Genomic DNA, 13,060 nt, shown 5'->3' with positions numbered 1-13,060 from the left:
TAATAAAATAAAAAAATCCATATTTGTAATAATGGCAATTACAACAGTACTGAATGAACACTGATTTTAACTTAATATAATACATCAATAAAACCAATTTAGCCTCAAATAAAATGAAACATGTTCAATTTGGTTTAAATAATGCAAAAACAAAGTGTTGGAGAAGTAAGTAAAAGTGCAATATGTGCCATGTAAAAAAGCTAACGTTTAAGTTCCTTGCTCAGAACATGAGAACATATGAAAGCTGGTGGTTCCTTTTAACAGGAGTCTTCAATATTCCCAGGAAAAAAGTTTTACGTTGTAGTTATTATAGGAATTATAGGACTATTTCCCTCTATACAATTTGTATTTCATTAACCTTTGACTATTGGATGTTCTTATAGGCACTTTAGTATTGCCAGTGTAACAGTATAGCTTCCTTCCCTCTCCTCACCCCTACCTGGGCTCGAACCAGGAACACATCGACAACAGCCACCCTCAAAGCAGCGTTACACATCGCTCCACAAAAGCCGCGGCCCTTGCAAAGCAAGGGGAACAACCACTCCAAGTCTCAGAGCGAGTGACGTTTGAAACGCTATTAGCGCGCACCCCGCTAAATAGCTAGCCATTTCACATCCGTTACACCAGCCTAACCTCGGGAGTTGATAGGCTTGAAGTCATAAACAGCTCAATGCTTGAAGCACAGCGACGAGCTGCTGACAAAACGCACGAAAGTGCTCTTTGAATGATTACGAGCCTGCTAGTGCCAACCATCGCTCAGTCAGACTGCTCTATCAAATCATAGACTTAATTATAACATAATAACACACAGAAATACAAGCCTTAGGTCATTAATGTGGTCGAAACCGGAAACTATCATCTCGAAAACAAGACGTTTATTCTTTCAGTGAAATACGGAACCGTTACGTATTTTATCTAACGGGTGGCATCCATAAGTCTAAATATTCCTGTTACATTGCACAGCCTTCAATGTTATGTCATAATTACGTAATATTCTGGCAAATTAGGCGGCCCAAACTCTTGCATATACACTGCCTCTGCGTGCAATGAACGCAAGAGAAGTGACACAATTTCACCTGGTTAATATTGCCTGCTAACCTGGATTTCTTTAACAAAATATGCAGGTTTAAAAATATATACTTCTGTGTATTGATTTTAAGAAAGGCATTGATGTTTATGGTTAGGTACAGTCGTGCAACAATTGTGCTTTTAAAAAAATCATCCCCCGTTTGGCGAAGTTGGCTGTCTTTGTTAGGAAGAAATAGTCTTCACAGAGTTCGCAACGAGCCAGGTTAGCAGGCAATATTAACTAAATATGCAGGTTTAAAAATATATACTTGTGTATTGATTTTAAGAAAGGCATTGATGTTTATGGTTAGGTATACATTGGAGCAAGTCAGTCCTTTTTCGCGAATACGCACCGCATCGATTATATGCAACGCAGGACACGCTAGATAAACTAGTAATATCATCAACCATGTGTAGTTAACTAGTGATTATGATTGATTGTTTTTTATAAGATAAGTTTAATGCTAGTCTCCTCGTGGAGTGCAATGTAATCAGGTGGTTAGAGCGTTGGACTAGTTAACTGTAAGGTTGCAAGATTGAATCCCCAAGCTGACAAGGTAAAAGTCTGTCATTCTGCCCCTGAACAAGGCAGTTAACCCACCGTTCCTTAGCTGTCATTGAAAATAAGAATGTGTTCTTAACTGACTTGCCTAGTTAAATAAAGGATAAATAAAGGTGTAAAAAAAATTATTAAAAGAATTGGCCAAATCGTTGTCCAAAAATACCGATTTACGATTGTTATTAAAACTTGAAATCGACCTCTAATATCGACTAGGTTAGTTGGACAATACTTACCTCCACTTCAACACATACACTATTACTGTATATTACAGCAACGATTAATGGACATATCCAAACGGGGCTTACTGCTTGGTGTCATTCATAGGTGTGGCTGTTCGTGTGTGTCCATCTGTCACTGTGTATTGGTTGTTTAGGATATTCTCACACACATTATTTTCAAATGGATCTTATTGTTCACATTGTGCCTTCCCTTCAACAGAACGTACACATAAGAACATTGGCTGACGACATGGTAAGGCGTCCTGTTTTCATTTCCGTGTGTATTTGGTCTTGCATCATCGTCTTTGTGTCATGGCAGCACAGGAAGATGAACTGACATCTGTGGATTGATCAAGGAAACCAGTGTTACACGGTGACTTCTGTTAACCAAGTTGGGTTCCTGTATGCTTGTCTTTACAGTATATGATGGTTATGTTATGTACCCAAACAATAACGTCCTTTAATATGAAAAAAGTTTAGATCTATTTTTTTTTCTTTTTTTTTTTTGAAAGTCTAATCAGTCAAATATTACAGGAATGAACCCAACAGTATTCTGAATCGGTTAGGATTACATTTTTTATTTGTTACACGTTATTCCTCCTAATAATTTATTAACAAAGAACAAGTGCACTCTCTTTGTGTCAAACACTGGTGCTGTATTACATGAAGGTTCTCCAATCATGTTCACCATCATTGGTTTGACTTGCCCTGGTCCTTCCACAACGATTTCAGTGTAGATTCAGGTGTGACGTCATTGATTTAATTTCCTTTAGTTTTTATTTGTCTTATTCTATTTCATATGTATGTGCACTCATCCATTCTGCACAAGCATAACCCCTAAACCCATATAGCTAATACTAATGACGACTGACTAACAGCGACTGGTGCGTGGACTTACCCTCTTCTGACTCTGTAACAAAGGTGTGTGCTGCTGGCAGCATCTCGTTTGATCTTGTTCTGTCTTCCGTCATCAGACCTGAATACATATGAGATGCTCTTGATTGCAGTTCGCACTTTTGGCACTATTCCATTTGTTACATTGCACAAGGCAAATTAAATTATGTACAGATCAGGTAAAGGTATGTACATTAGACCTACATTTCTTCTGTATTCATCGGTGTAGCTAGAATAGCTGAATACAGTGAGGAGAGAGTATCTTTCTAATGTAGGTATGTTCCTCTGTACTGAAGTTCTACAGACTCTCCTAACAGTCTGTGATATTGAACAAACATAACCTACAGGGTTAATAGTAAGTGTGAAGGTGAGTCAAATCTATGACTCTCACTGTAGTTTACAGTGCACTGTTTTATTATGTACTATTTTCATTCAGATACACATGAACTGTACAGATGAATAAATCAAGGCCAGTTTGAAAGAAATAGAGCAAGCAATGTTAGCCATTTTTCACGCGCATAATTTAATCTAACAGAAAAGATGAATGATAAAACATAATGAACGAACGCTAGGTCTGTCCCTTGTCATAGGCAAACACTTTACTTTAGCCGTCCTGTGGTACCACCCCAACCTGGATTTGAGCCCAGCTGATACTCGTTTAAAGGTTGGGAAGGAGATGGAAAGACATGTCAGGGAAGGCATATGACAGCATTACACAACCTTACAGTATGTTAGCATTCAGAAAGCCTAACGCCTAGGGAAATACTCCCAGATAAAGCCTATATGTCAGTATGTAAGCATTCAGAAAGCCTAACGCCTAGGGAAATACTCCTAGATAAAGCCTATATGTCAGTATGTAAGCATTCAGAAAGCCTAACGCCTAGGGAAATACTCCTAGATAAAGCCTATATGTCAGTATGTAAGCATTCAGAAAGCCTAACGCCTAGGGAAATACTCCTAGATAAAGCCTATATGTCAGTATGTAAGCATTCAGAAAGCCTAACGCCTAGGGAAATACTCCTAGATAAAGCCTATATGTCAGTATGTAAGCATTCAGAAAGCCTAACGCCTAGGGAAATACTCATAGATAAAGCCTATATGTCAGTATGTAAGCATTCAGAAAGCCTAACGCCTAGGGAAATACTCCTAGATAAAGCCTATATGTCAGTATGTAAGCATTCAGAAAGCCTAACGCCTAGGGAAATACTCCTAGATAAAGCCTATATGTCAGTATGTAAGCATTCAGAAAGCCTAACGCCTAGGGAAATACTCCTAGATAAAGCCTATATGTCAGTATGTAAGCATTCAGAAAGCCTAACGCCTAGGGAAATACTCTGTCATAACGCTTACCGTACGCACTTTGGTAACGCCACATTCTTTCCCCTTCAGCGTGACCGGATCACCAGTTTTCGGAAGACTGGGAATAAAAAGGACAAGCCCCTGATTCAGCACTCCACAGACCCCCTGTCCACTCAGGTAGAGATGCCCCTGCCCCAGCCCCTCTTCGACGACCGCTCCATGAACCTCTCCGAGAAGGAGATCAACGACCTCTTTGAGAAGATGATGGTAAGTCTGATACTGTATATTTCCTTTTGAACCGAATGTGTATATAGCCACCTATAGCCACCACTATCCACAGTGCTCTCCTATAAGAGTTAATGTACAGAGTCCCTGTGTGGATATGTAGTAAAGGATAACTGTTGCTCCCGGTCCACCTTCCACCACTACTGTCTTGAACCATAAAGACTTAATGGGTAGAATGGACATGGTTACTGCTTCTACGTCTTCAACTCCCTATGGGGCCTTTTTAGTACTAGCTACCAATCACATTGTTATTTTACTGTTCACCAGAGTCTCTGATCTTTAAGTGGATCTCTGATTTCCACTGGTTGTCATAGTAATGATACAGTTAGATGTTATGTGTTGACAGCTTGCTGTGGCACATTAAACCAACTCTTGCCAAGGAAATGTAGCAGGTTTCTATTCTATATATTCACATGTCAATGTGGGTGCTTTTGTGTCTCAAACTATGCACCACACTTCTCTTTCTTGTAAGCTGCAGGCAGGAGCTCTGTGCTCAGTCTAAGTCTCTATAGAACAGTACTTACCTGGTTCACTGCACAGAGTTGAGTCACAGCTCCGAATTCACACTGACGCTTAGCATAGAGAGCACATTGATCACAAAGAGAGACAGGAGGGAGCTTATCAGTGTAACACTGTCGTGAGTTCTCAATTAACTCTGTAACTCAAGTTCACTTGAATCAGCCCTCATTCAAACAGAGAGTTCCATCAGAGCTACAGAGAGCTCCATCAGAGCTACAGAGAGCTCCATCAGAGCTACAGAGAGCTCCATCAGAGCTACAGAGAGCTCCATCAGAGCTACAGAGAGCTCCATCAGAGCTACAGAGAGCTCCATCAGAGCTACAGAGAGCGCCATCAGAGCTACAGAGAGCGCCATCAGAGCTACAGAGAGCGCCATCAGAGCTACAGAGAGCGCCATCAGGGCTCCATAGAGCTACAGAGAGCGCCATCAGAGCTACAGAGAGCGCCGTCAGAGCTCCATAGAGCTACAGAGAGCGCCATCAAAGCTACAGAGAGCGCCGTCAGAGCTACGGAGAGCTCCATCAGCGCCACAGAGAGCTTGCCTGCCTAACCTCCTTGCTCCTTGCTCCGGCCAAACGCTACACCACGCTACACACATGGGTAAAGCGGCGGTTTGAAAGCTCCAAAGAGCTCCAGAGTGTTACAGAGCTCTCCAGAGAGCTCCAGAGAGCTACATCAGAGCAAAATGGCCAAAACTGCCTGTAGAACAATGGAGCTTTATTTTATCTTTGAGTAAATTGGTTGTTATATTTAAGTGATAATTCCCTCGAAGCCGGTGAAGCCAAACACCGGCTTTGAGGGCATTATCACTTTCATACAACGGGTTACAAACATATTCAAATAATGATTGACAAATGTTCATTAAAAACCTTATTTTTATGAACTTATTCATACTATTTCATCCTTCCATAAGATATAGTTCCGACACAAATCTAGGGCTGCTACCCAAGCCGGCTAGTCATTAGTTCTATCGTTTCGATTGCCAGAGACGTGACCCAGTCGTTCAGTCTTATTGTTTGTAACTATGGATGTGACTCAGTTTTTCGTTCTAAATGTTCCATTGCCATATTGGCTGGCAACTTATCTTGCTTGCTAGCTAGCTAGCCAACTACATTTAAGCTGTTTTTAGTGACATTTATTTAGATACATAAAGGGTTGGAAACTTGCCGGCAAATTTCTGGAAATTTACCTTACATTTTCCATGGGAGGTTAAGCCTGGGAATTTTGGGAATTTTGCTTAAATTCATCAAAAAAGTTAGCTTATATCAGTGAAACTTTTTTATGGGATACACAAGGCAATTCTAGGTCTTGTGGCATATTTTGGTTAAACTATACCCAATTCAATGGAATTGCAGCCCTCTGCATGCGCAGTGCATTCTTCCATCACATGTGCAGTGCATTCTTCCATCACATGTACAGCTGATAATCAAGATATTGCACATTGAGATGCTTTTGAGCCTACACTACTACACTGTTTGAGCCAAGGACTACATGCTTTCTGGTAAGTTTTGATTTCAATACTGGGTGGGGTGAATATATTTTATGACATACATAATTTTTTTGTTAACTAGTAAATAGTAGCCTACAGCAAAGTGTGTTTAAATAATTTCTAACTTAACAATTTCTGCTAGTTAGTTTTTGCTACCATGTGGGTTTTAGCTTGCTTGTGCCTGCTAACGGAGAACTGTTAATTCACCTGTTTCCATACGTTTCATTTCTCTTACAGAGGAGTTGTTTAATCTAACTGCTTAACTATTTATCTGTACATGGAATTGTATATATATTTTTTTTTTAACTCATATTTTCTCATCTTTACAGGACACTATCTGATGTGTGGAGACATTTCACTGCAGCTAATGTAGAAGGAAAAGCTGTGTACATTTGCAAATACTGTCCCAAATCATATGTGAAGAATGCAACAAAGATGCAGGATCATCTGGCCAAGTGCATAAAGTTCCCTTAGCGCTCACAGCAAGCAACCTCTGACAAAGTCCCTCTACTTCTATTTGAGGTGAAAATTATGAATCAGACACCTTATCGATAGCAACAGCTCATGGTCCTCCTGGAATCATATGTTTTTTTGACTCAATGGAGGAAGTAGTCAGAGAAATGCTGATGAATGTCTTGCTCGAGCTGTGAATGCAACTGGTTCACCTCTAATCCTCATAGGCAATGTGTATTGGAAGAGATTTCTGAATGTTCTTCGCCCAGCATACACCCCTCCAACAAGACATGCTTAATCTACTCATTTGCTGGATGCAGAGTTCAACAGAGTTCAAGTGAAGGTCAAGCAAATCATAGAGAAAGCAGACTGTATTGCAATCATCTTTGATGGGTGGTCGAATGTTCGTGGGCAAGGAATAATTAACTACATCTCCACCCAGACACAGACATACCGGTCTCTACATGAGCTGAGCTGAATGCAGTCATCAATGACCTTGGACCACAGAAGGTATTTGCACTGGTGAAAGACAATGCTGCGAACATGCAGGCTGCTTGGGCTAAAGTGGAGGAGTCCTGGATACACTCTACAAGAGAGCCAAGGAAATGGTTAGGTATGTGAAAGGTCATCAAGTTATAGCAGCAATCTACCTCACCAGGCAAAGTGAGAAGAAGAAGCGCACCAGATTGAAGCTGCCCAGCAACACCCGTTGGGGTGGTGTTGTCATCATGTCTCCTGGAGGGAAAGGAGTCTGTCCAAGAAATGGCCATATCACAGTCGGCCGATATGGACAGCCCCATCAAGAGGATCCTCCTGGATGACGTACAGTGCCTTGCAAACGTTTTCACCCTCTTGGCATTTTCCCTTTTGGTTGCATTACAAACTGTAATTTAAATGGATTTTTATTTGGATTTCATGTAATGGACATACACAAAATAGTCCAAATTGGTAAAGTGAAATGGAAAAAATTACTTGTTTCAAAAAATTCTACAAAATAAAAAAACGGATAAGTGGTGCGTATACACCCCCTTTGCTTTGAAGCCCCTAAATAACATCTGGTGCAACCAATTACCTTCAGAAGTCACAAAATTAGTTAGATTGCGCACACGTGGACTTTGTGTCACATGATCTGCCACATGATCTCAGTATATATACACCTGTTCTGAAAGGCCCCAGAGTCTGCAACACCTCTAAGCAAGGGGAACCACAAAGCAAGCAGCACCATAAAGACCAAGGAGCTCTCCAAACAGGTCAGGTACAAAGTTGTAGAGAAGTACAGATCAGGGTTGGGTTATAAAAAAAGATCCAAAACTTTGAACATCCTACAGAGCACCATTTTAAATTCATTATTAAAAAAAGTAAAAAACATGGTACCACAACAAACCTGCCAAGAGAGGGCCGCCCACCAAAACTCACGGACCAGACAAGGAGGGCATTAATCAGAGAGGCAACAAAGAGACCAAAGATGACCCTGAATGAGCTGCAAAGCTCCACAGCGGAGATTGGAGTATATGTCCATAGGACCACATTAAGACGTACACTCCACAGAGCTGGGCTTTACGGAAGAGTGGCCATAAAAAAACGTTTTGTGTTCGCCAAAATGCATGTGGGAGACTCCCCAAACATACAGTAGAAGGTATTCGGGTTAGATGAGACTAAAATTGATCTTTTTGACCATCAAGGAAAACGTAAACCCAACACCTCATCACCCCGAGAACCCATCCCCACAGTGAAGCATGGTGGTGGCAGCATCATGCTGTGGAGATGTTTTTCATCGCTAGAGACTGGGAAACTGGTCAGAATTTAAGGAATGATGGATGGCGCTAAATACATAAATTCTTGAGGGAAACCTGTTTCAGTTTTCAAGAGATTTGAGACTGGGATGGAGGTTCATCTTCCAGCAGGACAATGACCCTAAGCATCCTGCTAAAGCAACACTCTGGTGGTTTAAGGGAAACATTTTAGAATGACCTAGTCAACGCCCAGACCTCAATCCAATTGAGAATCTGTGGTATGACTTAAAGATTGCTGTACACCAGTGGAACCCATCCAACTTGAAGGAGCTGGAGCAGTTTTGCCTTGAAGAATGGGCAAAAATCTCAGTGGCTAGATGTGCCAAGCTTATAGAGACATATCCCAAGATACTTGCAGCTGTAATTGCTGCAAATGGTGGCTGTACAAAGTATTGACTTTAGGGGGGTGAATAGATATGCACGCTCAAGTTTTCTGTTTTTCTGTCTTATTTCTTTTCAACAAGAAAAAATATTTTGCATCTTCAAAGTGGTAGGCATATTGTGCAAGTCAAATGACAAAACCCCCCCAAAAATCTATTTTAATTACAGGTTGTAAGGCAACAAAATAGGAAAAATGCCAAGGGGGTGAATACATTCGCAAGCCACTGCATTTTGGGAGAGAGTGGTAAGCAGCCTGAATCTCCTGAAACCTATAACAGTAGTCGTTGCATGGTGTTGAGGGAGACAATGCCATCCTGTCTTATGTTCAGAGTCTGCTTGCAGATGTAAGAGAATAAATCCGTACTGCCCTGCCCACTTCACTTTTGCTCCAAGCAGAAGAAACTGCAGTTCTGAAATATATCAAAAGCGTGAAGACTTCTGCCTGAAGCCCATACACGCCGCAGCGTACATGTTGGACCCAAGTATGCTGGCAAGAGCATCCTGTCTGGTGCCGAGATCAACAAGGCCTGTTGTGTCATCATTACTGTCTCTCCCCACCTTGGCCTGGATGAGGGCAAGGTTCTTGGCAGTCTGGCGAGGTACATTTCCAAGCAAGGGCTTTGGGATGGAGATGCAATATGGCAGTCCTGCCAACATATCTCATCAGCCACCTGGTGGAAGGGACTTTGTGGATCTGAGGCTCTTTCCCCTGTTGCCTCCATCATCCTCCAAATCTCACCAACATCAGCCGCCTCAGAGCGCAACTGGTCCTTGTTTGGGAACACACACACCAAACCACGCAACAGGCTGGCTGACCAATACAAGGGTAGAAAAATGGTGGCCATCTGGGCAAACTTTAGGCTTTTTGAACCTGACAACGAGCCATCCTCAACAAGATTGGGAAGTGACAGTGAAGATGAGGCCTCAGTCTGATGTTCAAGAGGAGGTCCAGGGAGAAGAAATGGAAGCCTGAGAGGAAGACAACCAAAGCTTTAGTTTCTAGACTATCATTTTACAGATGTTGAAAACATTTTTGGGAGATGCGATCGATCATTGGGGATCATTCAATATTCCCTTTTGTTGTTCAATGAAATCATCCCATGTGAAGAGTCAACTCATTTAATTAAAGTTCAATTCGTAATGATTTTTTAAAATGTATTTCTATTGGAAGGATTTAATCATTTGCAATTGTCTACTTATGATAAGGTAAAAGGTGTATGTTTATGTCTCCATATGATATGGTAAATATATCCAATGCAAAAAAAACCCATTTTAAATGGTATTAATATTAATTTGCATATATTCCCGTTAATTCCCATATATTCCCGTTAATTCCGACGGAAAGTTTCCACCTCCTGAATATTACCCCAAAATGCGCCTTTGTATATATCCATAAAAATTATGCTGATTCATGATTTTGACTAGCTGTGAAAAACTGCATACTTGTTTGTCTCATCCCGACTCCCGACACGTTCATTACTATGTGACAGCTGGAGATTGAATTTGAATATTGAAACAAAGTTGCACATGTCAGAGAGACCAGACCGCAAGGTTTATACAAATCTCCGCTGTTGAAAACTAAATGTTATTAAATTTTTTTTTAGATAATGTCTAGATTATTTTTTATAGTGAAGATGATGTTTATACGTTTCCTTTGCGGAGCTGATGAGATAGTGCTTTGCTCAGTCAAGTGGAACAGAGTAAATGGGTATTTTAAATCAGATTTAGCCGGTGGTAACTTGTAGAGTAGACACCAGCTGGAATGCGGTTTTAACCAATCAGCATTCAAGATTAGACCCACCCGCTGTATAACTGACCACTATTTGTTATGTCTGACCTACCATATGTTTGACAGTGCTTAGTTGAACTGTCGTACACCGTCAGAACCCAACAAATAAGCTTGTTTTACTTCAATGTTTGTAAACAAAGTCAAGGTAAACAAACACTGACTGTATATCCTTTAAATGTGGTTAAAACTATGTATGGTCAATCCTTGCATTCATAGCTCTGTCTATGAATTTAAGAGTGGTTATATTTCTCCAGCTCCATCCCTCAGCTTTTTACAGAAACGGGAGGGGAGTATGCTTTTTAATTGTTAATACTGCTGATTGATACTTTAAGTTACCCTATTTCTTATAGTTACTCTATATAACTATGAGACAACCATACAATTCTGTAGTGAGGGTGATACAGTGCGTTTGGTTACTGTAATTACTGTGTTACTACTTCCTGTTACCAGTGAAGATACACCTTTTTCGACTGAATATCACCAGATATCAGACAGGTATTTATAGGGTAACGCTCATGGCTTTAACCAACTCCTCCTGTTGTGTTATGAGCTAGAGTGTGCCTTTCTACCCAAGTGTGGTAATAAACTGAATTTGTATCAGTTAAACCTGTTGTTGTGCGTCTCCATTGAGTGTTAGTAGCAGTTTATATCCAAGCAAGAAGAAGTTGAGGTATGTATGCCTGTAGCTAGCCAGCCAGCCCAGCAGGCTGTGAATCTCATCATTGAGGATAGAAGATTATTCCACTAAACATATTAACTGCAGAGAAGGAAGCCTACATTATAAAACAATATCTGAATTCAAAAGAATGTTAGCTTCTAGTCACTGTGCAGTTAGATGTAATTAATTGTACTAAGACATGACATGTACATGGTGTCCTATCCTTACATGGTGTGAGTCCATATTTAAATGTAAACAAGGGTAGCTGTGTTCCCACATACATCCAAGGAGGGACATTGCTTTATTTATTACATTTTTTATATTAAAACCCTCATACCCCCCCACATGGCTTTAGTAGGAGAGGACATGTTGATCAACGAGCTTTCCCATGGGACTCGCTGGGTAAAGCTCAACATTATCCCCTTGTGGGGTTCTACTTGACTTAATGAAAGGAGTGGAAAAAGGATGCTTTACATTCCCATCAGTTTTACGGTTGTTTGTTTGATTTATACTGTGAAGCATTTGATCATCACAGGGATTAGTCATTTTGTCATTGGAGCATATGCTACATTAACCCCACGTACTAAGTAGGAGCATGTACTACACTGAACAAATGCAACATGCAACATTTCAAGGATGTTAAAGTTCATAAAAGGAAATCAGTCAATTTTAAATAAATTCATCAGGCTCTAATTTACTGTTAATCACAGATACATTTGTATTTTTATTTTTAATTATTTTTATTTAAATTTTATCCCCTTTTCTCCCCAATTTTCGTGGTATCCAATCGCTAGTAATTACTATCTTGTCTCATCGCTACAACTCCCGTATGGGCTCGGGAGAGACGAAGGTCGAAAGCCACGCGTCCTCCGAAGCACAACCCAACCAAGCCGCACTGCTTCTTAACACAGTGCGCCTCCAACCCGGAAGCCAGCCACACCAATGTGTCGGAGGAAACACCTGGCTCCCTTGGTTAGCGCGCACTGCGCCCGGCCCGCCACAGGAGTCGCTGGAGCGCGATGAGACAAGGATATCCCTACCGGCCAAACCCTCCCTAACCCGGACGACGCTAGCCCAATTATGCGTCGCCCCACGGACCTCCCGGTCGCGGCCGGCTGCGACAGAGCCTGGGCGCAAACCCAGAGACTCTGGTGGCGCAGCTAGCACTGCGATGCAGTGCCCTAGACCACTGCGCCACCCGGGAGGCCAATCACAGATACATTTAAAACAAAGGTAGGGGAGTAGATCAGAAAACCAGTCAGTATCTGGTATGACCACCATTTGCCTCATGCAGTGTGACATATCTTCGGATAGAGTTGATCAGGCTAGAACATGCTCAATAACAGGTATGTTATTGGCTTTTCAGTATGGGTATACTGTACCATACTGTAAGTGCTCACCCTGCACCTTGTTGATGACGGACTTTTTTGAATGTTACATGTTAAGTTAAACTCGTACCCATCTTGTTGTATTGTATTCATTGACAACAGTAGCGCGTTTAACACCATCCAACCCCGCTTACTGGCTGATAAACTGGGGAATTTAGGTGTCAACTCTTTACCGATCAAGTGGATTAATAGTTTCCTTGTGAACCGTACTCAACAAGTGAAGTTTAACTCCGCCATCTCTACGTCTAGAACGGTGAGTACGGT

At 41.2% G+C, this 13,060-nt stretch overlaps 1 protein-coding gene across 3 annotated transcripts in view; it reads left to right on the top strand.

Moving 5' to 3' along the window:
• diaph2 (diaphanous-related formin 2) overlaps positions 1-13,060 on the top strand; it is a 708,741-nt gene that overhangs the window by 34,928 nt on the left and 660,753 nt on the right. For 2 of the 3 annotated variants that reach the window (XM_071399171.1, XM_071399169.1), the window contains exons 3-4: positions 2,069-2,101; positions 4,132-4,308. In XM_071399171.1, the coding sequence (XP_071255272.1) occupies positions 2,069-2,101; positions 4,132-4,308 (210 nt within the window). The remainder of the gene's footprint in view (positions 1-2,068; positions 2,102-4,131; positions 4,309-13,060) is intronic. The other variant, XM_071399170.1, reaches the window with a different exon arrangement.

This window comes from Salvelinus alpinus, chromosome 4, assembly GCF_045679555.1.
Source record: "Salvelinus alpinus chromosome 4, SLU_Salpinus.1, whole genome shotgun sequence".
In the NCBI taxonomy this organism is placed as follows: domain Eukaryota; kingdom Metazoa; phylum Chordata; class Actinopteri; order Salmoniformes; family Salmonidae; genus Salvelinus; species Salvelinus alpinus.
Note: the sequence above shows the minus strand (reverse complement) of the source record. Positions and strands in the feature narration are given on the sequence as shown.